Source organism: Anabas testudineus, chromosome 13, assembly GCF_900324465.2.
Source record: "Anabas testudineus chromosome 13, fAnaTes1.2, whole genome shotgun sequence".
Classification (NCBI taxonomy): domain Eukaryota; kingdom Metazoa; phylum Chordata; class Actinopteri; order Anabantiformes; family Anabantidae; genus Anabas; species Anabas testudineus.
The window spans coordinates 17343099-17368190 of record NC_046622.1 but is presented as its reverse complement, the minus strand read 5'-3'; the positions used below and the strand labels follow the sequence as shown (position 1 = coordinate 17368190).

At 41.6% G+C, this 25092-nt stretch overlaps 5 protein-coding genes across 7 annotated transcripts in view; 2 read left to right on the top strand and 3 right to left on the bottom strand.

Moving 5' to 3' along the window:
• The window catches only part of sik2b (salt-inducible kinase 2b), a 38254-nt gene extending 34581 nt beyond the window's left edge, over positions 1-3673 (bottom strand). The window contains exon 1 of one of the 2 annotated variants that reach the window (XM_026368034.1): positions 3104-3673. In XM_026368034.1, the coding sequence (XP_026223819.1) occupies positions 3104-3241 (138 nt within the window). In that variant the 5' untranslated portion in view covers positions 3242-3673. The remainder of the gene's footprint in view (positions 1-3103) is intronic. The other variant, XM_026368044.1, reaches the window with a different exon arrangement.
• Positions 3674-5582: 1909 nt separating this feature from the next.
• laynb (layilin b) lies at positions 5583-11839 on the bottom strand. Of its 2 annotated transcripts, none has more exons than XM_026340920.1 (7): positions 11464-11839; positions 8432-8738; positions 8028-8182; positions 7623-7667; positions 7047-7124; positions 6771-6876; positions 5583-6583 (listed from the first exon to the last, which is right to left on the bottom strand). In XM_026340920.1, the coding sequence occupies exons 1-7, from the start codon at positions 11534-11536 to the stop codon at positions 6265-6267; spliced, it is 1083 nt and encodes a 360-aa protein (XP_026196705.1). In that variant the 5' UTR covers positions 11537-11839; the 3' UTR covers positions 5583-6264. The 2 variants fall into 2 exon arrangements, with proteins under 2 accessions (XP_026196705.1, XP_026196695.1); XM_026340910.1 differs by having other exon boundaries at positions 6771-6888; positions 11464-11836.
• Positions 11840-14435: 2596 nt separating this feature from the next.
• Positions 14436-17330, top strand: LOC113171599 (zona pellucida-like domain-containing protein 1). The gene is given in 11 exon segments (XM_033326305.1): positions 14436-14449; positions 15093-15222; positions 15377-15604; positions 15767-15957; positions 16082-16154; positions 16240-16337; positions 16472-16555; positions 16641-16690; positions 16693-16760; positions 16850-16967; positions 17182-17330. Coding segments are annotated over 11 exon segments (1203 nt in total).
• Positions 17331-17807: 477 nt separating this feature from the next.
• On the bottom strand, positions 17808-19457 carry zgc:162608 (apolipoprotein A1/A4/E family protein). The gene is made up of 4 exons (XM_026377119.1): positions 19407-19457; positions 19182-19241; positions 19001-19094; positions 17808-18898 (listed from the first exon to the last, which is right to left on the bottom strand). Exons 2-4 carry the CDS (start codon positions 19228-19230, stop codon positions 18046-18048), a joined length of 996 nt encoding a protein of 331 aa, XP_026232904.1. The 5' UTR covers positions 19231-19241; positions 19407-19457; the 3' UTR covers positions 17808-18045.
• Positions 19458-21297: 1840 nt separating this feature from the next.
• LOC113171590 lies at positions 21298-25060 on the top strand. Its single transcript, XM_026374053.1, has 9 exons — positions 21298-21466; positions 21611-21834; positions 22477-22638; positions 23144-23323; positions 23629-23749; positions 23858-23950; positions 24079-24283; positions 24368-24530; positions 24803-25060. Exons 1-9 carry the CDS (start codon positions 21346-21348, stop codon positions 25058-25060), a joined length of 1527 nt encoding a protein of 508 aa, XP_026229838.1. The 5' UTR covers positions 21298-21345.
• The last annotated feature ends 32 nt before the right edge of the window (positions 25061-25092 follow it).

The window sequence follows — 25092 nt, the reverse complement described above, 5'->3', positions numbered from 1 at the left end:
TCACACGCTCACAACTTCAACAATCTTGGCTTTGATTAATGATGTACACTACGTAACAAGGCAATATTAACATCTCTCCTTCAAACTGTCTCATAAACAACATTTCATCAGTGTAATCTGAAGTGTTCCAAGCGTCTGTGAGCCAAACTGCAGGAGTAAACAACAGAAGACCCCAGCTCCACTCTCAGCAATCGCACAACTGCTAGACGAAGAAAAACAGGACACACACACACACAAACAAACGAGACTGCACACAATAAATTGGTACTAGTGAGACAATCAAATCTGACACAATTAGCCTTTCAATAATTATCTGATTGTGAATAATTTGATAATCCACAAGTCATATATGTAATATTTTTAGAGCAACAACAAAAAACGTTGAATATTGGCTGGTTTTCCTATTCTTCTATGATAGTAAAGTGATTCTCAGTGGGTTTTGGACTGTTGGTCAGAATAAACAAGCAGTGGGATATGCCAAGTAGGGCTTTTGGGAAATGTGCTATGTGTATTTTTGGGCATTTTGTAGGACTCAGTTAATTAATAAACTAATCAATAGTGAGAATAATTTGCATCTACAGCCCTTGGTGAGATAATAAAACTAAAGCAGGCTGAGTAACAGATCTACTGTTTGAAGATTTATCCGATTTTAAAACACTGCACCCAAGTTACTAACACTGCCTCTGACAGGAAGCGACAATCATTTTATCCTCTTTTTTGACAATTATTAGATAAACAGAAAAATTAGTCCCATTCACGTTAGGAAGTATTTTACCAGGAACATGTGTGATTGCATGTTTTTGACTGGCTATCACAGTTATTACCTGCTGATATCACAGTGTGGTGGGGCAAAGGTTGAGTCAGCTCCAACCTTTTCTAATAGATCATCCTGTATTTTTTTAAGGTGGTATTGCTGCTGTATAAATTATTATTGTGGTGCTAATGTCTGTCTGAACATGAGCTTATATGTGATTTTAGTAAATAAGGAGTCTGACACCTCCATCCCACTGACAACCAGTTTTGATCCTCTTTAGCACACTTGCAGTTAGAACTCACAGATTTGCAGTAATTGGTGTTTTTATACATTTAGCACTCTCTATTTTACCTCCCTACCCACACTGAAGTCAGGTATGCAATTTGGCAAAAAGAAAATCCTATGAAGAAATACAAATCCTTTAATGGCACTCCAGCTACAAGGTGAGAGCTCTAGGGCATCAAATTTAAAATAACCCAGTAGAGAGATTATAGGGTACTTAGTTTGAAAAGATCAGAGATAAATGATTACACTGACAACAATGCTAGTGCTAGCACGCGCGCGCACACACACACATACATACACACAGCCATCTTCATCATCATCATCATGGGAACTCTGATGGCACAGGGTCAATTGAGGACGAGTTAAAGGTGAATTCAGCTTAATTAGAGCAGAGATTCAGGACAATGCTATTGTCATAGATGGGTAAGTGGTTGCTTAATGAGTTGATAGACAGGACCACATGAGAACAGGCATGTAGGTAAAAAAGTATGTAACACACACACACACACACACACACACACACACACACACACACACACACACACGTATACCTATCTAGTTACATGAGCACACATGCACACAGAAACATCAGATCTGTTACTTCGTGTGTTATCAAACTCGGCTCTACTTTGTACACATGCACCAGGATAACATCTCCCTTTGCCCTGGCATTTTCTCAAAGACAGATGGCATCACATCAAGTTGATAGCCTGCCACTCCAGCTGACCTTGGCCACTCTAACAAATACTCAAACAGCCTGGCATTGACCACGGGCCTGGGCCAAGCCAAGCGGCTGCATTGGATCTCTGTACTAACCAGCACTGAGTGACCTCTACCAAACTGGTGGCCTAAAAATCAACAACAACATGCATGTTCTCATTCAAACCAAATACCAGCTCTGGGAGGAGTGCAGCCACTCAGCGAAATCACCTGGTGTAGTGTTTGGCTGAAACGAAAACCTACATTTACGTAGTTATTGGTGTTACACGGTTGCAGATTACCTGTCTAGACTAACACTGCGCCACTTCACAGGCTTCAATAACCAGATTAACACGATAAGAGTCTTAAGAACCATTTTCCCGCCATGTTGTTGATTAAACCTACCTAGGTCTTAATGATATAAATATTTGCTTTTCTGCACGGCGTGATTGCTAATCAATGTTGAAAGACAAACAGCTGGACGGTCTAGAGGCCAAAGACCAAAATGTGCAACTATGTTTTCACACGTTTTCTGACATATCCCCCCCCCCCCCTGCTCTATTTCTCACCCTGTACAGCTTCTTCACACACTAGACAAGACACTCTTTTCCAGTACATCTGTGTGTCTCTGTCATTACAACAAAGAGTCATGACACTCGGTGGCACTGCACGAGAAAGACCCAGAGCTCACATAAAAGCTGTAAGTAAACTCCAAACAAATCCAAACCCTGTCCCCGTTGGTGGATGGCTCGTCTGCTTGGATGCATGCAGAACACTTTGCTTTCCAATTACAGAGCTCTGGCTCTCATATCGCATAGCTCCTCACAAAGCTCTGGGCACTGTTGGCACAAGACACTACTAAATCGCATCGTTATTTGGATTATATAATGGGACCACCGACCCATGCTGCATGCCCCAGATAGAGCAAGGGGGATGTTTACTCTAGCCGGACACTGGCACACTGTGGCACTGTCTGGGTCATTACCAGAACGAGTGCAGGTGTATGTTGCTGGTCAGGCGAAAGAAAGCATGCATGTTTACAGTGTGTGTTTCCCAGCAGCACTGGTGGTCAGACCTCTTACTGGCAGTGATGTTGGTTGAGGTGGTGGTGGGGGTGGTGGGGGGGGGTGAACGTGCAGGCAGTCATTGCTCTTGTACCTGCAGCATTGAAACACGCCAGCTGTTGCTCCTGCTGGAGCTGCCGAGCGGCCAGCAGCTACCTGATCCCAGTTTCTGTTCGTGCATGACGTGGACCGCGTGTCGGTATCTGCTGTGAAAGTCTGGGGTGTCAACTAGTGCATAAAAGTTATGTAACTTAGTAGCAGAAGTTAGCTCGCAGGCTAACTAGTTCAACAACACACTCACCTCGGTCTTGGTTATGCGGTGTCGAGCCAGCTTCACGACAGCGAAGTTGCCCTTTCCTAAAGTGCGCTCGATGTCGTAGAAGCCCACTCGGACCGGACCCCGGATCAGCGGTTTTTGGACACCGTCAGCCATGACCATGCTGTTCTGAGTGGGACTGTTCGAGGAAGAGTAGGAGGTAGCTAGACGAGCAAGGGGACACACGAGGGGGCTCACACACGGGCTTCCTCGGGCAGCTACAGATAAAGACGAAAGGAAAACAAACCGCCCGCCGCCGCCGCCGCCGCCGCTCGAAGAGCGTCCATTAAAAACAGACTAAGTTGCCGTGTGTGTGTGTGTGTGTGTGTGTCGCCGGCCAGCCCGCTCGCCAAGGTGGCGACACTTTCCGTCAGCGCGGCGAGACGACGCAGGCCATTAGCGGAGCCCCGGGGGCTGTCACAGCACGTTCTCCGGCACAATAGAGCTCTAATGTTTCAGACTCGAGGTGCCTCTATCAGCGAGAGAGCACACGAGTTGACTCGCACAGAGGCATCATGTTCTCCGGTTGACGTGTATTGACGTCAAAGCCATGGGGGTATTTGTACCGGGGGCGGGGCCACGGAGCCGCTCCACACTTCAGTGCCAATTGGTTGCCAGGACAACCAGACCCACCTCTTACGTCAACCGGTAAAATTGCTATTCTGAAATGCGTGTGCTCGTCTGCCCGGGTTGATTGCACGCATAGGTAACTTTGAAGTTTTGCCTCGCAGGTGTTCAACCATCTTTCGTCGTTTGCGAGTGAAAAATGCAGAGAAACTGCATGAAACTGTCCCTTTTTTTTTTTTTTTTTTTATAGAAATGTGATCTTGCAAGAATCAATGGAAAACAATAGATTGCACTATGCCAATGTGCTATCATTTAACATAGACAAAGAAAAATACATAAACGTCATCATGTCATCCTCTACTGATGACATATCATTTAGAAACGCATGCATTGGCTATTAAAAACCTATTATAACCACCTACTTTATAATGTATACCATTTTGCAGGGATGTCATATAAAACCAGACATTTTATCAGCCACAAAGACACTTTGGTCAGCTACATAACAGCACCATCTGTTGGTAAAAATAGAAAACTGACGTATGGTTGGTGTTATATTTCATACATTTCATAGCATTGTAGCAGATTTTGGGGGTAGTGAAAACTGCTTCCCTCTCAATATGTTTCCCGTAACCTTAACCTAACCTCATCCTTACCCTTATCGGTCGTGTTTCATGATGCTCAACCTATCTCAGCCTATAGGCGCGTGTCTACAGTGTCTAATGCCTACCATTTCCTTTTCTAAAGCTGCACTAAAAAACAGTAAATAATACTTAATACGTAACAGGCATGTTACATTTCCACACATCTAATGTTTCACAGACACTTCTACAAATGCAGAAACATTTCAGTGTAACCATGTGAGCAGCGCCACCATGATGCCTTGTAACCGAACTTTATTTGACGCCCAGAAACCATGTTTGAGATGAACCACACTCTCACACCCAGTGGTTGTTCTCTCAAGCACGTACAGTCCAACAGAGAGCAGTGGATTGCTAAGCGGGCAGGCAGAGCAGTGCTCCAAAGGCCTCCACTGTCACGCATCCACTTCCTGAATGTAAGAGTTCCAGATGTGCTTTTGGCATTTCCTGTCTAACATTCTCCAAGAACACACTCAGCTTCTCCCTTCTGGGTTTGCAACATCTTTCCAAGACACAGACCCAACAGCCCACTCAGAAATAACACAGCTATTTCTATTCGGTAATGTACAACCGGGATCATTTTACACATGTAGGGGACAAGCATATGTTTTTACACATCAAACGAATAAATACAAGACATATTCAAAATAGATTGCTCCTAAACAGTCTGTAGAGTCAGATCAGTAGGAGGGTTGAATTTCTGACACGGTCAGGTGGAATTGGGAAAGCCCAAGGCTTTGTGGTTTACTGGGGTCAGCACAATTCTGTCATCAGTGTTTCCGTGTGTACTGTCCTGTTCCCTGACATCACAGTCCAAACAGGAAGCCTTACACAGGGCTGACACTGCTCTTCAGAGAAAAGGTCATAATAGTCCACGAATAGGACGACTCCACAGCAGAAGAGAGCCAAAGGGATGTTTTTGTCCTTGTGCCTCAGAATATCTGGGGAGCTTATTGGAAAACGGCTGACTAGTTTAATTTTGGATTGTTTTCAAGATGACTAACCTTGCATGAGTCCTCAAAACTTGCACTTATTCCAAAGGTTAAATGTGTAATCCACTGCACCAAATATAGCAGCACTGCTGCTCCACCAAACTGAGCTGGTTCATTAATGCTTATGAGTTCATTTGAAACCAAAACCCGCTTTGAAGCTGCGTGATTTGTCAGAGGTGATGACAGGGCAAAGGAAATGCCTGGATTCAAGTCAAATGAAATAAAAACATTTTTTTTTTTTACAGTTCCAACATAACTGTCTTATTTAAAACCAGAGTCTGTTTATCCTGGTATCAGAAGCCTGGGCAGGGCCACTTGGTAAAGTACACACACAGGGTGAATATTTCTGCTTAATGATTTACGTTGGTGTATTTTCTAATAGCGCGTTACACTGACGTGAAATATATTAGCCTTTTCAGTTCTTTTATACACACATTTATGCTCTCCTCAGCATGTCAATGACCCTGATGAACCCCAAACAGTCTATAAATTTTTTGCAAAACTGATGCCATTCCCATCATTCTCCACTGTATTTGGTGTTAAATGCTAATTATCATGATTATCATACCAACACTGTAGCTCAAAGCATCACTGTGCCTCTCAGTGCCGCTAACTTGGTTAAAGACTCACTGCACTGATCAGTCTATATAACCTATTGCACTTGAATGTGAAGGTATACCATCAACAATTTGAGAACTCTCTGTTTAAGCGTTCATCAACTATGGAGGCTAGATGCACAGGACTTGCACATGCAGTAAGAGATTAATGTTGAGATAAGCTAAATCCACAGCCACATGTTTAGTAATAGTAATTCTGTACCATAGAAGTAACCAGAAGGGTGTAGAAGAACAAAGAAGGGATGGAAAACATCGCGTAGCTGGGTCATATTCGTCAGCTTGTGTGAGGTGGACAGATGCTCACAGAGGCGAGACCGACGTCAACAGTGTTATCCGTAGATCTCATTTTCCACCCAACCTGCCTGACTGTGGCTTTGAGGTCTGCAGGTCTCATATATGTCGTTGGTCACAAAGCCGCTCTCCCTGATCGTGGTTGGCAAATTCTCATAATCATCACACTGAGATTTCTGGGAAAGAGCAAAAGAGAACTTTGCCATGATGTCTGCTGTCACGCTGGTGTCCGAAACAGTGTGAGGCAGTTTGGTAATGTCACTAAAGGCGTAAGGTCCTTGTACAGGGCAAGCTGAAGCGGTTGTTGACATCCATGGTTTTGGCATGTTGGGATAGATGTCTGTTTCTGTCTTTCTCCTGAATATGAAAGAAAAGACATAAATCACATATCAAACATAAAGAGACAGGCAATCCTCCTTCAGAGAAACACTTCACATACAATAAATATTAGCTTCTTCTGCAAAGTAGGACATAATTTCTTTCTAAAATGACACTCAATATGCAATTTTATTACATTGCATGATACAAAATATTCAGCTTTTACCGCTTAGCATGCTGTCGGTAGCAGAGGAATCCAGCAGCGGCAAACATCAGCAACAGCAGAGCAGGAATAGTTGCGTATAGGATGTAGGAAACATACAGGGTGTCATCTGAAAAAGATACTGCAAAGGAAACCAGTTTGCCCAACACCTTCTAATGCTGCTTTTTATCCATGAATTGTGATTCTGCTGTCCTGCAGAATATTAGTTTTCTGGATACATCAAAAGCATTAACTCTGTGTACCAAGAATTAAATATCATGTTTTTTTTTCCTTTCTTACCTGATGACTCAGGGAGTCCTATTTTTATCCTTTTTGCACTTTCTGTGGTTGAGAATGAGTCTGGACTCAAAGATGGAGCTGGAACAGTCAGGAAATACATAAACAACATCAGCTGATTCTTCTTTTCATGACATGAGCACATCCATGTCTAAACACATTTGACCAATTTGACATTTTGTATTAGAATAAACCTATAGTGCATGACTTATACTGTAATACATGCACGATCCTTGATTATGTGTTGATTCACCTTTTATAAAACAGAAGGTTTTTCTTATTGGGACTTTTATGGCTAAATATATACACGTATTGCTCTGTATGACATGTGACCGCTGGGTTTACGAGCAGATTATATAAGAAAACAACTCAAACCTTAGTACATTCTGACCACTAGAGGTCTGCATTTACACAAAAAGGAGCCGAGGGTACATTAAAAGTGATAGAAAATAGCCATACTTTGGTCAAATCTCACTTGATTTAATCCGAGTTTAAAAGCATCTCTTGCTTTCTATATCTCACTGAAACATCATGAATACATGCACAAAATGTGTGATGGTAGTCTGATGCATGTTGTACCTGCGTGTGCTGTGTTTCCTTCCTTAGTCAATACTGGTGCTTTTTCTGTGAAAGACATATGTGAGAACATGTGTAAATGAATAAATCATTCAGGCATATTTGTTTTAAAATTTTGTGATTGGTGTTGCTTAACTCAAAAAAAAAAAAAAAAAAAAAAAAACATGCAGACATACTGAAAAACATCTCTTTTATTAAATTATGGTAATCCAGGAAACCAACCATACATAAGTATGTATTTCATGTTTAGTGATCCTCTTGACAACAGTGGGTGCAGCTCAGAAATAGTCTCAGGAATATAAAATTATTATTTTGTGGATTTAAGAACAAGATGAAATAGAAAGTGCCAAATTTCATAATTCCCAGCACTGTGCAGCCAGGTGCAATGTGGGTGTTCTACTGGCTCACCTTCTCGATATTTGCAGACAAAGTTGTTCTTGGAGCTGCAATTGTCGTCATTCCACTGGAAGAGGAAATGACCTTTGTCACGTGGTGCAGAGGGCTGGTGGTACAGAGCCACACACATTTCACCAACACATGATGGCTCATTCCAGAGCCAGTTCCTACAAAAGATGCATAAGTTTAGACTTTAATCCTATTTAAATTCCAATTTAAATAATAGCATACAGTATTGTATTGTTAGTATTGTTGAATTTCTCATTCACAAATTGAAAAGACATTCCTTCCCATTGTACACCTGCATTATTAAATCCAAGTCACAGCTGACCACAGCCTTTTCCCACTGATGTACCGATATAATACATGTAATGCATTCACATAAATAGTGAAATGTTGGTTAAAAGAAGACAGACCTGAACATGGCCTTGCTTCCATCCAACCAATAGTACTGTGAAGAGCAACCTGGGCTTGCGGTCCCTGCCTTTTGGCGCTGTGGGCTACGACGAAGCCCAATCCAGAAGTCTCCATCTCCAGGCTGCAGCTCCTGTATGAACCTCTCTATCAGCCGCTGCTCGCTTTCTGTTTCAATGCTGAGCAGCTCACCTCCATCTGACCTGCAGGCCTTCCTGGCATCCTCAAATGTCAGCCTTCGTCTGCTGTCCTGGATGTAGGACACCTTGTAGCATGGGCGCTGTGTCCCACTTCGACAGATTGTCTGGCCTGGACACCACAGTTGATATGAGCAAAAATAACAAGATGGTAAGTGCAAGGATTTTCCATTTCTGAAGACTTTTTGTGGCAGCCACATGGCAGGAAGATTATAAACAAGCTACAGTATCATGGATAAATTGGCAGCCAGAATTCATGAATCGCTTTGCCAAAGTCTTCCCACTTTTTCCTGCAATGTGAGTAAACGATGTTGTCAACGATGAGTTTTTTTTTTCTATTTTTTTTCTTAAACAAAGCCACAGTAAATTGGACCCGTTGTTCAGAACGTGAGATTGTGAAGATTATTGAAAAAAATATATATATTTTACAGTTTATTTTATGTATATTATATCTTACAGATAACTGTGAAGGAATAGAATGTGCATAATTGTGTAGTAAATAAGAACATGTATGTTGTTATCGTCGCTGTTATCCGCCTGGTTGCTTTTAGTCTAACATTAACAATAACGTTACTAAAACAATGTGAGAGCTCTGGAATTGAAAGGAAATAGTCTGGTTAATTTTCCATCACATGATGTTCTGCTGAGCTGAGTTTGACTCAGACCAAACAGCGTGCGGCAAAAAAAAAAAACTGTTTGTGTCAAGTTCAACTATGTCACAGTGAAAACGGCCAAGTAGTAATGCTAGCACTAGTGAGGAAGGAAAGGTCAGACCCATGATCTAGAGAGAAATGGGGGGAAATGTATTTATTTATACAATAAAAAGAATCTATTTTCGAATAGAAAGAATGACCAGTGATGATTTATAACTTGTCAAATACCACTAATCAAAGTGCAAACAACATAAATAAATAAATAAAAACAAAAAACAATCAATTTAAATCTGTGTGTGCATTATTTACTGCACTGGAAGCAAGAGGAAACTAGCCCTAAACTTCTGCTATACAGTGGCAAGAACTATGTGAACCTTGGTTTTCTGCATTAATTTGTTATAAGACATGATCTGATCTTCATATAAACTGTGCCAGCATACCTGGAGTGTTGAAAGAATTAGTTTGGAGGTATGGAATAGCCATGCCTCGCCAAAAGGAGCTTTCAGAGGATCTACGATCAAGAATTGATGATTTACATAAAGCTGGAAAGGGTTACAAAGTGATGTCTAAGACTTTAGAAATTCACCAGTCTACAGTTAGACAAAAAGTCTACAAATGAAGACACTTTGGGACTGTGGCTACGCTACTTAGAATAAGTAAGTGGCCAGTTAAAATGACCCTAAGACCACAACGAACACTCGTCAATGAGGTAAGCATCAATGTAACTGGCTAACATCTGTGTTCATGAGTCTACAGTAGGTAAAAAAAATGAACAACCTGGGTGTCTATGACAGGACACCACAAAGGAAGCTGCTGCTTACTGAAAAGAACATTGCTGCACCTGAAGTTTATCAACGAGCACACTGACACTCCACAGCAGTATTGACAAAATATTTTATGGACGGATGAAACTAAGATTGAACTATTTGTAAAGAACACACAGCACTACATCTGGTGTAAAAAGGGCACTGCAAACCATCACGAAAACATCCTGGCAATTGTAAACTATGGTGGAGGAAACATCATGATTTGGACCTGCTTTGCTGCACCAGGACCTGGCCAAATTGCAGTGATAGGGGGGAAGATGAATTCCCAAGTATCACAAAAACCTTCAGGATAATGTGAGAAAGTCTGTTTGTCAGCTCAAACTCTGTAGAAGTTGGGTGATGCTACAGGACAATGACCCAAAACACCAAAGCAAGTCCACAATAAAACCACCCAAAAAAACAATAAAGCAGTCGGAATGAAATTAAGGGAGACACACATCAGAATTATATGTTTTTTTATGGTTGTCCTCAATAAAGACGAGAAAGATGAGAATTGTTTGTGTTATTATTTTAGGCACATTATAGTTGTTAATACTCTTGACTTAGATGAAGATCAGATCTCATTTTATAAACAATTCAATTCAGAAAACCATGAAATTCCAAAAATACTTTTTCTTGCCTTTTTCTTGTTGCATAAAAACAAATAGAGCAGTAGACATTCTAAAATAGCCTTAAAAATACAAATAAAAACGACTTAATTTTGCATTCAGATAAACTAACTATATTAAAACTACCAGACATTCACTATATGGCCCTAAGGAGACCTCTGGACCCTGTAGAAGAACAACAATCACAGCTCCAGAAAGGCTGTTATAAAAGAAATTATAACTATGGATAACACTTGCTTCAAGAAATTAACCACTAAGTGCCCTTTTGCATTTCTTGTAAATGGATGAGTTAAAAATACCAGATCATATTGTTTGAAATCAAGGTGCACCAGAGCCTCACCATTGCAGCTGAGGCGCAAACTCCATCTTACAGGTCTGCCAAGCAGCAATCAAATGAGTTCATGCTGCCTGCACGGACCTAAACAGATCGACCCTTCTACAGGAGCCAGACATCACCTATCTACCTGTGAGGAGGGGTGTCCTGGTACGGGGGAGGCGTCTCCAGAGCCTCCAGTCTACCTGTGACACACGCTGCGTTTTACGCACTAACTTTAAGTTTGGTGAAAAACTCATCACGCCCTGAAAACCTCCAAAGAAAAAAAAAAAAAAACCCCAGAAATAACAGTCCCTTCAAACGCTACAGCCTGTCTGCTGTGTTTCACCTTCTCAGTAAAAACAAACAGTCAAGTCCTACCGTGGAAATGAAACACACAGGATGAGCGGAGTTTGGAGAAGAGAGGTTTTCTCACCATTTATTTTAGAAGCGGATCCCGGGTGGAACAAAACGGCGACCACGGTGCCAAACAGCTTCATAAAATCCATCTCTACATGTTCCCCCGAGCGTGCTGCACGATTTCCAGTGGAGTCCCGACCAGTTTGTTAGGAGTTCATGTTCAGATTTTCAAACCCCTGTGATAAACAAAATGACAGAGGCAGCGCAGCAGTGCGTCCGGACAAAAGTGGGTCGAGCAGCGAAGGCGTGCATATGGCGTCTGGCTGAGGGGGGAAAAAACAAGAGTGAGATAGTCCAAGATTTTTGCTTTGGGGGAAAAAACGACGTATTGTTGTTTTCCAGTGGTTCTTTTCCCACTAGAGGTCTGAAACTTTGCGTTTGTGCAGTCAGTGTGCAGCCTGCGTCCTCTCTTACATGAGCAGAGTCCCTATAAAATCACATATAGAGTAAAGTCATTATAGTGGGATGAATAGAGGTCTTTGTGCATGCAATATGTATCATGCTCCTTGTATTAAAATAAAGAATGTCTATCTCTCACTCTCTCTGGGGAAAATGGCTCAGAGTCAGAAAACAGAAACAAGATTCACTTTAAAAAACCTACACGGAGGGTGTTAAAAGTAAAAGACACTTTATAAAAACATCCTTTGCCTGGTTATCATGCTGATCTCATGTGATGGGATTCAGTTTATTGAATTCAGTTTATTGTTTTGAAAACAAAACACACACACACACACACACACACACACACACACCAAATCACCAAAATATTCAAAAGGAAGCTGAGTCACACCAGGCTGTGAAAACACCAGGCAACAAGGAGAGACACAGGGATAGAGTGGAAGATAAAAAGGAAGACAGATTGCCCTTGGAACGGGAAAACATGCAGTGGAGGAAGAGGAAAGGATTTTTCTTTTTTCAGTCCCACTTCCTGTTCGTTGCCTGGGTTCGGTTTCCAGGCCCCTCGGCCCAACTTCCAGATCGTGATTGTGAAAGTCTGGAGCTGTCTGTGGGTTATGCAACAAAATAAATCCTTTCCCACTGTCGACTAATCCAGAAAATACATCCAAACATTTACTTTTGATTCATTTTTTAAATTCAAAAGTCAAAAAAAAAAAGAGAGGCTGACAGGTTGAATTGTGCCTTGTTGCTTTTGTTGCTGCATTAGAAAAAACTCCATTGCTGTTTTGATTCATCAACCAGATTTGCTCAGAAAAAAAAAATGGCCGGAAGAAAAACAGTTTGGATTAATAACATTTATTTGTCAAGTGTTATAACTTATCTGTGTTTTTTGTATATTTTGGCAAATGGGCCACTGCAAATTGCTAGAAGTTTATAAGGATTATACAGTGTCCAGGGTGCCCAAATGGTCACTAAATGGTGTGAGGAGTATAAAAATAATATGAATCATACTGTGGGAGACTGTAGCACCCGTCTACTTAATAGCACATTTGCTCTTCTTCTTAAATCTCTTTAAAGCTGAAAAATAGAAAAAAGATTCTCTTTGACATTCTCTCATACATTCAGTGGTTTGTTTATTCCTAGCCTGTGTTAATGTATCTAATACAACAACACGTGTTGGACAAATTGGTACACCGACGCACAGTGATGAACACAGCACCTCTCTGTGGAGAGCTGAGAGAGGACACAGAACCACATGTTGTTTTTCTGTTTCCATCTGGTGAAACAAGTGCGTCTGGAATGTGGGAGCCCTGTTGTCTAAGCCTTTGGGTGTTTGTCATGTGTGGCCTGGAGTGATTTAATTCCTTGTTTTAAAGCCCCGAAAGTTTGTTTGATTTTTGCTCGGTCCAGGCAAAGGTTTGTCACGAAGAGTCCATCTGGACGTCTGCTGTTTACTGGACTGGAGATCTATAGGAGTTTCTCTGAGCAAAAAAATAAACAGTCACTGTGAATGCGTTGCTTGTTCATCGTGGAGGAAGATGTGTCTCTTGGCTTGCACTTCTTCCATACTGGTGAATCATGAGTCTGTTCGATGTGGAGAACGAGGTATTTGAGCTCTGTCTAATTCTGGCCAGCAGATGCCAGCAAACTACTCCTGAGATAAGTCAGAGCTGAAACTTCCATACACTCTTGAATGTATCAGTCAGTGTCCAGTGATAATCCACAAAGACTGTGGTGTCTTTGAAGTAAACAGCTTCACCAATTTATATGCATGTAGAAACATCTGCAGACACCTAACAACAGCCACGATTAGACTATGTTAAAAAATATTATAAATTTGGAGGAGCCAGAGCCCAGATTAGAAAATGGTGAATAAAACAGAAACACACACATTCATGCACAGCAGTCCTGCAATGCAGATACTTTAATTTTTAATACTTTGTTGACATCTGTTTTATTACTGTTTTAATGCCCATCAGTACATTTAGCTGATAATAATCCTCTAGTTTTACGTCAGTTAGAATAAAGTTTTTGTACTTGAGGAAGTATGTAACACAGGTTATTCACCAATCACAGGGCTGATATGTCATTTCCTGGCTCCTCCGTACTGAATATCAAACTGTCCCTGGACAAAACATTGAAGCTGATGTGTTTGTGCGTGTGCTCCTCGCTGGGGCGGCCACTCAATGGCACTAACTCATTTTGAATTCTCAGCAACACACTTTTTATTGTATTACTGATTAACAAATACATATTTGCAGTTTGCATGACGCTAATTTTACACCTTGAAGTACAATGTGCTTTACATTACATTCACACAGAGTGCCGTCCAATCACATACTTCCCTGTGTATCCTCTTTCTTGGGCTTTGTTTTAATAGTTTTTTATGAGATTGTGTGTCAGTAACCTTTGTCACTCATGGTGAAAATAACCAGTAAATAAAAGTAATTATGTATTTTGCTTATTGGACCTATATTTTCACCCCAGGAAAACTTAATCCTTCAAATGTTTTTAAAATGATGAACCGAAGCAACCGCTAATGTTTTATACAGCATGCATTGTGTCTAGAGATTGTTACTGTGGGGAAAAATGGGGATTCTCAGGTAAACAGAAACAATTGTGGCCTGTGGCTACATAGACAGCTCTGTATAGACCATCGAGGTGAAGTCTGACAAACAATGGTAACTTCACAAAGGAAAAACCTGGCTGAGCACTTTAGCTTGTGGCAAGCACTCAATGTCTTTCACACTCAAGACACCACTCCGCTGTTCAAGGCAATAAACATCCACACAATGACTTTTACATCTTGGAATATATATGTTTCTATTTTTGAGAGGTTTGGTTTTGAATGTGCATTTGTAAGTCACAATGCGATAGAGTACATTTGTTAAATGAGCTTATTGATACAGTGTTACAGTGATACAACAATTAAGAAGCAGCATTTTTGTAATCTGTAATGTTGTTCTGCAATGTGGTTATTTGCCTATAAATGTGTAAGTTGCGTCACAGAATCAGAGTTCTTTATTTGAAATTCACTCATCTGAACATTTTATGGATTATTAATTGAAACATGAATAATTTAATCCAGGAAAAACATAAATTTTCATACTGAAAATCACGATCAAGTGGTTTTTTCCACAGCAGATGTTTTTGTTTTCCTGAGTAATCACTAGTCATTTTATGCTCTGTGTTCTGTGTTCTGTCTTGCTTGAAATGTTATTTTTGTGTTTTGCTTTTTCATTGTAGGTATTGTTATTTCTTTCCAGGGCTGAGTTTCACTGAATCTCCTCCAGACAGCATGACTCCTTATCTTTGTCTCCCTCTACTGGTTGTGCTTCTGCAGCCTGCCCTGTGTACATACATCAGAGGACCTCAGGTAGGTTTCACTAGTGCAGCTTGTTTTGCTTTATTTGAGCTTTAGGCACAAACCAAAGCAGAACCTTTTAAAAATACATTTCAGTGGAAGAAAAAAAACAGTACTAACAATGCTAAAATATTAAAACTACTTCCAATTTCTTCCTCTTTCATAGAGCAACTCGGACCTGATAGTTGACTGTGGCACTAGTGGGATCACCCTGGATGTCAACCTGTGCACAGCTAAGTGTGCAGTTTTCAATGCCACAGACCTGGCTCTGAACGAGAACCACAACAGTACAGAGTGCCAGGGCTTTGTCATCACCAGTGTGGACCCTCCTATCATCCGTTTCCAGCTTCCTGTATACCACAGTCAGCTGTCACCCGTCTCTACAGGTCAAAACGTGTCTGTTAGTGGATCCCTGATTACATTAGGGAGTATGCTGGACATGTAATAATTAGATGAATGCTACAGACAGACAACACACATCCTGTAGAACTGTCTGGTAACATAGAAGGTCATGTAAGCCCGAGGTAATGATTTAGTGTTGTGCTGTGTCGTTCAGATTGTGGATGAGACCCCTGACCTCACAGGTCCCTTCAGCAGTTTCTTAAGCATCCAGTCAGTTATCATCACAGGGTTCATTGATACACCCAAGTCTGCCCAGGGGTTGATCAGCTACTCCACAGACCTCTACTATCACTTCTCCTGCCGCTTCCCACTGGAATACCTGCTCAACAACACACAGATTGTGGCGTGAGTAACTGGAAAATTCTGCAAAAAGCTGATTGACAGATTTTTCAAGATAGTTGAATATTAATTACGTTTGGAGTGAGACAACACATCAAGTGGTCATGTGAAAAACCTCATTCTCTCTTAGCTCCTCGTCTTCGGTGGCGACCAAAGACAATGATAGAACCTTTATTCACACGGTAAAAATGGCCGTTTTTAATGTAAGTTCTAGCTGACATATAGCTGACATATACACATCAGATGAATTTTTCTAAACGTATTTCATTGTACACTTTTCTTCTTTAGAACTCAGACTACGTCTACCCGTCAGTAGTACCCTCCACAGGCCTTGAGCTACGAACAAAGGTCTACGTCGAGGTCAAGGCTGTTAACCTCACTGACAAGTAAGTAAAGACTGTTTTTAATGAGTGAATGCTCATAGTGAATTTATTTATCACAAAATCAATATTGAAAAAATGGTGGGGAGATTGTACTCTCATTACAACAGTAACTCATAGGCCCACTGTCCTATTTTCAGTTTCTATGTACTGCTGGATCACTGCTTTGGTACTCCCACTCCATACAACATGACAAACACTGAGCAGCATAACTTCTTCACTGGGTATGAAACAGTGATCATTAATACAGCTTCACTCGTGTGGGAAAAATACCACTAAAATGACCTAAATCATTTAATTCACCACTAGCTGTACTGTGGACCAGAGGACATCTGTGACAAACAATGGTCTTTCCAACGTTTTTCCAGCATCTACCTGCACTGCATACTGAGACTGTGTGAGCCCAACAAATGTCAAGATCTGCTGACTGTAAGATGACAAGTCAAGAACTAATGATGTGCTTCCACAAAATCAGAGAAAGTCGCAGTAAAGAAACTTTCATAGCAACCATATATAAGCTTGTAATATTTTCTCTTATTTTTATGAATAAAAGAAAAAGGTCTTTGACTCCTTTTGGAGAACAAAGCAGTGAATCTGCCACGGTTTCTGTCTGACCTCTTTGTACTGCTCAGGAAGGTCAGACCCATTCATAATATGCAATTTGTGTACAGTAGATCTTCAGACAACACCTTTGTGAATCACTATTTGACTTATTTCTTATTTCCCCCATTAAATACATACCCTATGGAGCTGCCAACAGTGAGTACACTTTATTTTACCGGCAGTATTTGGAAGATTGTTTTTATAATCCAGAGAGTAATTTCTATTAAATGACCCTTGTGTGCATCAGGTAATGACGTGGCATCAGAATAAAGAGCTGTGAACCTGACAGGTCTAGCAGTGGGCGTGGTGTCTGCCTCAGCTGCTGCCACATTGCTCGTTCTGGGTGTTTGGTTTGCACTGAAGAAATTTTATTGGTGGGTCATTTTAGTGGGATGATTACCTCATACCTTTGGCTGAGTGATGAAGCAAATTATTACTGTATCATCACCATGCACCGTGTTGTAACTGTGTGTGTTTATTATGATAACATAAAATCTGGTGATTTTGTGACTTTCCCGTTTGCCAGATGTTCTTGTCAGGTGACTGTGGAAACCAAGCAAATACACCTATATATCTTACATAACAATGTTCTGTCACATGTGGCATCTGCATTTATTTATATAATTTAAAAAAATAACTATATAAACACTTTTTTTAAACAAGTTAATTTTGTATTTAACATTATATTAGATGCATTATATTTCCTACGTTATTTCTACAACTTTATATGTGCCGTTAAGCTACACAGAATCTCAGTCACATTGTTTAATGCATTTTCTGACCAAGTTCATATTGTTTTATACATAAAATAAAGTTTGAAATCAAGTTGGCAACACACTCAAAACACAACAACATAATACATAGTAAGAAATACAACAGCAGCAAATGTGTATTATTATGAACACTACTGTCCAGAATCAGCACTGCACAGTAAAAACTCATCCACATACAGAATGAAACAAATATATTAGGCAAACTCACAATGATAAATATTTACATGCTTACTTTGCTGGTGCAATGACAAACAACAAACCAATTTCATGGACAACAACACAGGTCAAATGAATCACTTAATAAATGGGCCGTAATGTACGGCCATTCATTTAGTACATCACTGCACTGAGTGCATAATGTCCTGGATCAGAGCAGAGAGTTTAACTGAGAAGTCTCCCTGCAGAGAGTCACCTGGCTGTATGGCCACAGAGGTAGAAGAATGAGAGAGACTGGGGGTTTTCTGGTCCCCCATCTCCTCTTCTAGCCCCTGAAACAATCTCTCCATGCGGGCCTGAAACACTTGGCCCTGCAGGGCTGTATTTTGGCATAACCGCTCTATACTGGCTGTCAACTCAGCCTGAAGAGGGTGTGCAGTTTCTAGAAGGGCTGCAAGCTCTGCTTTGAGAGATCCCACCCTGTTCTGTGCCTCCACCCTCAGTGAACTCACTTCCTGTCCCAACCGGGACCTTATTTCCTGCAGGAGATCTGTCTTTGCTGCATCTTCCTCACCAACACTGGCCTCTTTCAGATGTTCCATCACCCCAGTATGGAAGTCACCGATGATGTCGGCCACCTTTGAGCTGCTGTGATCCAGAGATTGGCTCATCCACTGAAAGGCTTCTTGGTAGAGAGCTGCACTTGCCCCTGCCTGGGCCTCGGCTGTCTGCAGGCCCTGCAGATAAAGCCTCAGCTGGCCGCACAGGTCTTTGGTATTGCTGCTGAGAGAAGTGTGGAGCTGTTGAGCGAGGGGAGCCAAGCGTTCCCTCATATTGGCCACGGTGGAGTTGAGATGGGCTAGAGATGGGGACAGCCTCTCCTGTAGCTCGGCCAGCTCCTGGCGCAGGCGGCTCCGGAGACGCTCCGACTCCATGCTGAGCTTGTGCTGCATCTCCTCTCCCATGGGGTTCTTTTTGTAATCAGCTTCTTGGCTGTAAAGGTCACTGCTGTCTATGTGGCTTTTGTAGATCGTACTGTGCACAGACACAGAAGGTCACCATTACAGAGCACTTTTACAACTCAATCATTCAGTATGAAATGTATTTCTGGTTTAAAGCATCTGATGAGCAACTTACTTTGCATCCTTTGTCAGTTCTGTCTTGTCATGAACCTGGTTGGCATTTGAATTAGGCCCGGTTGCCTCCCTGCTGTTATGGTGGAGTGGAAATGCTATAGACAGAAAGAAATATACATATACATATGAAAAAAAATCACCTTAAAAAAAATGATAAGCAGCATCTGAGGACTACAACATACCTGAGGTTGTCATAAATGACAGGGCGAAGATTAAGACTTTTAAGTGCATGTTTATTTTTTCTGTGGAGTAAAAGATAAGAGACATACACAAGAATGAATAAATACCTGAATACCGAACATTTCCATAAATGATCTGTGATGATATTATCTATATTTCCTGTTGAATGAAAGAATCTAAGAGACAAGACAAGAAGATCAATATGTTAAAGAGTAGCTGGCCTTTACCTGAGGATCAGGGGTCTGCAGAGTGACTTCTTCTCCCATCTCACTTATAAAGGTCCTTGTTATCAGAGTGGCTGCCCAAACCCTGCTGTGTCAACAGGCAACACGTGGAGGGTCACAGTGACGACAGAATACAACACGCACATAAACACAGAGCTGCACGCACACACACACACACACACACACACACACACACACACACACACACACACACACACACACACACACACATAAATCTACCCACTGATAAAGACTTTATAGCATTCTTGCAGCATTGATTTAAGGAAATGGTGACATGTCAATGAGGCTTTGTCACTTTTAGTGATGTGATGAAATAAAAGAACTGCAATTGAAGGCATAACAGGCGATGAGAAAGAAAGAGAGCGCTGCACTGGTAAATCGAATACACAAATGGAAACCATAGAAAGTAGAAGCTTGTTGAAGTGAACCAAAGAGGTTCAACAAGTTCAAGTTTGTATGTCCACAGTCAGATAAGAAGTTTGGCTGTATTTCTGCCTTTTTACGTCAAATGTCAACTTTGCTGGAAACCAGAGCTGAATTTCATGAGCATTTAGGGTGGAGTCATTTGTTTGTTTGTGGCTTTTTAAGCCTTATGCAAGGTTTGAAGCAGTTTTTCGTGGTGTGCAAGTTTTAAATTGTGTAAGAATTTATTGAATCCAGTTTTGGAACCGGCTGGCTGAGCTCTGATTATGATGGCTTGTTTTGGATGCTTGACAATCAACAGTTTACACATCAGTGTTTATTCTGTTAGCTGGGATGGAGCAGCTCAAACAGTCTGAGTAAACACTGCTGATTACGATGTATTCTTCTCTTTTAAAGAACGTTTGCAGAATGACTTTAGATGCATGTTCATAGTGTGCATAAAATGACTTCACACTTCCACTTATCTCTTGTGTATGATCATATAACCTGGTGTGTATTTGAAAATGCCATGTGGAAGATTTCTCCACCAGTATCATAGATATGTGGGTGAAAGTTGAATCCTGCTCAGTTAGGTAAGTTATGAGTGGTGATTGCAGGATCATAGTCCATGGCTACCACAATGAAAAATGTAGGTTATTCCAGTTATCCAAAGTCCAGCATGTATTTGGTACCATGCAGTGTAGCGTGAGTGAGACTCTGGCTACTGTACATAAAAACAGGCCTGTTTGCTTTCCGCACTGACGTAAAGCATCGTTATTTTCTCTTACAGATAAAACAGACATCTGTCGCACACTCTGACCATAAACTCACTTTACTTTCAGCAAGGTTGTAATGTCAAACGTTAAGCAAATTAACAACAGTAATAATCTTTAATTTGCTTTTTTTTTTTTTTTTAAAGCTGATTGATTCACAAATGAAGCTGAAAGCTGCAGCTGGCTTGCAAAAAACAAGGTGCTACTGTATATCTGAGCTGATATCTGATATATCTTTCTGTGTGAATTTAGAGGTGAACACAGCACTTGCTATGTTGCATGAAATGCTGCGTAGATATCCTCTAAAGCAAAGCTGCGGTGACCCAAATCATTAATCAGTTTCATGATGTGACTAATATGAACAAATGTAGTAATGTGATCTGGAAGCATCAGGTAGCTGTGTCCTCCGTTTCCCCTGCTGCTTTCCACCAGCACTCCTTCCACTGTCACTGTCACCTAACCTCACAAGCCTCATAAATCATTTAGCAAGTTGCTGAAAGTTATGCAGACTAACTAGCCTGCTGTGTCCTGCAGCTCTGTCTACCGACATCAGGTCATGTGTGCAGAACTACAACAGACAGGAGACTTTTTCAGGAGCATCTATTACGAATTTATAGGCCTAAGCGAGACAGGCAAGCAGAGAAATATTTCTAGTTCCTGGATGAAGAATTGCAAATGTATTTCTGAGTGTGGAACAGAGCTGTGTTTCTTGCAAAGCAGTTCTTTACTTCAGAGAATACGTAACCATGCTGAGGACATACAGTTGTTTGAGGTGTCTGTGGTGGCTGTCTGCCTCTGTCCTGCTGCCTCCAGCTCGTGGAAACAACTTCAGTCAATATAATCAGGAGAGACTTCCCTGCCAACCAGGTAGACCTGTCCTGCCTCCATTCAGTGTTTTTGTAATTCACTTTAACTTTATTTGTTGCAAGAGATCTACATTACAGATGGTAACCTGCTTATTCTGCGTGTGTCTGCATATATAACTTGTATATAAAACTGTGTGTCTATTAGGTTTCTACTGCCCTGTGGAGAGCGTCACTCCGGTCCCCTGTCCTAAGGGAACCTACGGGCTAACAGCTGATGCTGTGTCCATTGATAGCTGTCTTGTGTGTCCTCCTCACCATTACTGTCCTCGACCAGGCTTGTCTGCCTTCTTGCCCTGTGGCCCCGAGGCTGAGCAGCCTCACTCTGGCCAGGACACCTGCATCTGCCCAAGAGAGGGCCAGAGTTTCCAGGTCACAAAATGTTTTCCCATGTTTGTAGCGCTAACCTTCAGCATGTGTGTTCCCTCAGCTTTGTGGATGTGATTATGTAATCCTCCTCCTCTTCGTCCTCCTATTATACTCCTGGGACACTTCCCTGTGTTCATTCAGAAGAACTCCAATTACTCAAGGCTGTGTTTTTTTTGTGTTGTAAGTGCTGGCGTTCAGTGTATGCATCACAACAGTCCTCAAAGTCGCTTCCTCACTGTCTCTGAGAAACTTTACACCCAACAATCTGTAGCTTCCAGCTGAAAGATCTCTAGATCAAGTTCCCTCACAGCAGGATCTTGTTTCCAAGTCTGCTGCATCCTGCACTGAGGCGTTGGGCTCTTCATTCATCTGCTCAGAAGAAGCAGAATAATTCTCTTATGGGCATTAATGTGATAACTAATGTTAAATGAATCAATACATGAATAAAGGAAATAGAGGGACGGAAAAAGAAACTAAAGAATGAACAAAGAATAGAACATATGAGTGAATCAATATAGGAATCAGTGAGGGTGTGAAAAACACGAAGCAATCAATGGAGGAAGGAAACAGATAAAGGAATCAAAGAATGAAGGGGATAGACAAAGAGATGGATGCAGTGAATAAATGAGTGTTGTTTTTCTGCAGGCCAGCGATGGGCGGTGCTACTGCACCATCGGCTATCAACTCAGCAGCAGCGGAGATGCATGTGTGCACAAATTGTATGATGTCTGCAGGGATGGGAAGATACGCACACAGTATGGAGATTGTCTGGACAGACATCAGTGGTCACTTCTCTGCAGACAGCAGGTTAGGCCTCGTGTAATCACGTCACATACGCCGATGGGCGAACGTTAAAACTGGAGCAAAGGTGACTCATATCTTTTTCAAAACAACAGCTCACAGGAAACCCATATCCTGAAGATCTGTTTGAATGGTGCTTGAGGGTTTTGAAAGAGAGAGCTCAGTTGTAAACTGAGATCTGTTTGCATTGACAAAACACGCTCCACAATCACAGACAAGGCCAATGAGTACAACCTGGATTGACCCTTTCTCCATGAACCTGACAATAGTTTATCCAGCACCCGGGTGTATTAGCTAACACACGGGTGTATTAGTTCCAGTTAAAAATTAACCACAAGCTGCATCCTGTGACTGTTTGACAGTCTTTGGTACTAATGAACCTTCACCCAGATACATACTCAATAATGCTAAGAGTTTTAGAGGATTTTACAATTTAAAAATAGTTGCAGAACAAAGCCCAAACAGGAAAAATGAGTAATATTTACTTGGTATATTGGGCCTTTCCCCGCAGGTGTGTCCATCTGCTCAGGACTACCAGGGTTATGATGGAGAACTGGGTCTGTGTGTGTGCAGAGAGCCCCCTGGAAGAGCTGCATGTGGAAGTCTGTGCAAAAGCAAAGCAGCTACTGAGCTAAACCTCCAGTGCCAGTCCAACAGAGAAATAAAACTGGTGTGGAGTAATGGCAGCCAGGTGAGCAAACCCAGCAGCAGATTTACATTAACGCACACCAACGTAAAAGATACTGCAAAGAAGCACTCAATGCAAAATTTAGGGTCAATAAAATTAAAACCCTGTATCTGAGAAATGTGCGTCATATTGTTTATACATGTTTATCACTGAAACTACAGTAAAGCAAACAGCGAACACACTACGTGCTTCACTATCTCCTCACACAGTGTATACAAAGCTTCCTGCAATCTTTATTGCACCAACAGCATAAGCTTAAGACAGGCGTCTCTTGTGTTCCAGTGACCTTCTAATGTTATTGTGTGCAGGTGTTGGGCTTCTCGGACGGCGCGCAGGAAAAGCTTTTTAAACAGTCCGTTTCCCAGGGGACTCCTCTGTGCAAGAGCCATCTCCACTCTTCACGTCCTGTCTACTTTGTCCAGACAACAGGTGCAGACGCACATTCAGACACGCATAAAAGCACAATGGTCGTTCTGCCCTGAGCTTGATTTCTTTGTGATCTCTCTCTCCTTTATTTCTGTCACTGCCTGACATCAGAGGCAGGTTTCCTCGGCCTCCTCAGCGGCGTGCCTAAAGAATTGCAGCAACTGTTTCCTGTCACCACACAGCAGGACTCTCAGAGCTCAGATGGTTTGTCACAACAAATCAGTGTTTTCTCACTGTTAATTACATTATGTAAAAAAGAAATTATAATTTTTTACCTGCAAACTCATGAATACTTACCACAGACCCTAATGTCCCGTGTTCATGATTTTTAGAGGAAGATTTTGACTTTTTGTCGAAGCTAAAAGTTGAAAATATCAGTGACGAAGAACCAAATTTCAGCAGCGTGAGGGGAGATCAGCATTATAAGCAGGAAGGAGTGAGAAGTAGGAGCGGAGTTTTGAACCCAACAACATGCCTCCATCTGGGTGATGTCATGCTGTTCACTGTTAATGCACACCATTACCCTCAGTATGATCTGTGAGTCAGACGCTACGTCGACATTTGAATCATTCTGTGACTTGCTTCACTTACATTGAAACCTTTCCCTCTATGTTGTTCCAGTGACAACCTGTACAACACAAACAGTGATTTCGACTGGGGTGCATTCAGACGGCTGACAGAGGAGCTGACTCTGTCCTGGACACCTCCCAGTTTCTTTTCAGTTTTCTTTGACCAACCTGGAGTTTATGTTTTCACCCTGAGCAGCAATCAGCACAAACATTTGGTAATTAAAAAAAGAAAATGAATAGCATAAGCAGCTGATATTGTATTCATGTCACCAACAAACAGGTTCAGTGCATGTCTTGATGACACTTCTTGCTTGCCTGTGATTACTTCGCTGATTGCTTTTGCCTGACTGACAGATAATTACTGGTTGTATCCCATCTGTCATCTGGAGTTTTCTTTTCCCTTTTTGTTAGATTTGTTGCAACCATATTGTAGGTACAGCAGGTACACCCAGCCATCAAAACATTGCTTTAATTTGTTCTTACTCAGTATGTGAGGGTGATGCCTGCAGGAGCCCAGTGTTATGAGCGGGGCCCCTTCTTCCCCACAACCCCGCTTCATGTGACCAGGTTGGGAATCAGAAGGAGACGCAACCTGTTACTGCGGCCAGATTGGCTGGTGACTGGAGGTCTGCTATTTGGAGCGGTGGTCATCCTCTGTTCATGTGTTACACTGCTGGTTAGTCCACATACACAAAAACACCCTGCAGACTATACACTAACTGCAACATATTCAACTTTACACTGAGATCCTGTTTCAAAATTAACTTTTAGATCCTG

Bases quoted from the DNA above. Each gene is read 5' to 3' on its own strand.
- laynb (XM_026340910.1), bottom strand. From the start codon at position 11,536: ATGGATTTTATGAAGCTGTTTGGCACCGTGGTCGCCGTTTTGTTCCAC. The intron at 7,668-8,027 runs GTGAGCCAGTAG...TGTCTTTCACAG, and splicing joins TGTCTGCAAATATCGAGAAG to AAAAAGCACCAGTATTGACT. The intron at 7,125-7,622 runs GTACAACATGCA...TGACTGTTCCAG, and splicing joins AGGAAACACAGCACACGCAG to CTCCATCTTTGAGTCCAGAC.
- zgc:162608 (XM_026377119.1), bottom strand. From the start codon at position 19,230: ATGCACTTAAAAGTCTTAATCTTCGCCCTGTCATTTATGACAACCTCA. The intron at 19,095-19,181 runs GTATGTTGTAGT...TTCTGTCTATAG, and splicing joins GTCATTTATGACAACCTCAG to CATTTCCACTCCACCATAAC. The intron at 18,899-19,000 runs GTAAGTTGCTCA...GTCTGTGCACAG, and splicing joins GAACTGACAAAGGATGCAAA to TACGATCTACAAAAGCCACA.
- LOC113171590 (XM_026374053.1), top strand. From the start codon at position 21,346: ATGCTGAGGACATACAGTTGTTTGAGGTGTCTGTGGTGGCTGTCTGCC. The intron at 22,639-23,143 runs GTTAGGCCTCGT...CTTTCCCCGCAG, and splicing joins CACTTCTCTGCAGACAGCAG to GTGTGTCCATCTGCTCAGGA. The intron at 23,750-23,857 runs GTGCAGACGCAC...GCCTGACATCAG, and splicing joins CTACTTTGTCCAGACAACAG to AGGCAGGTTTCCTCGGCCTC.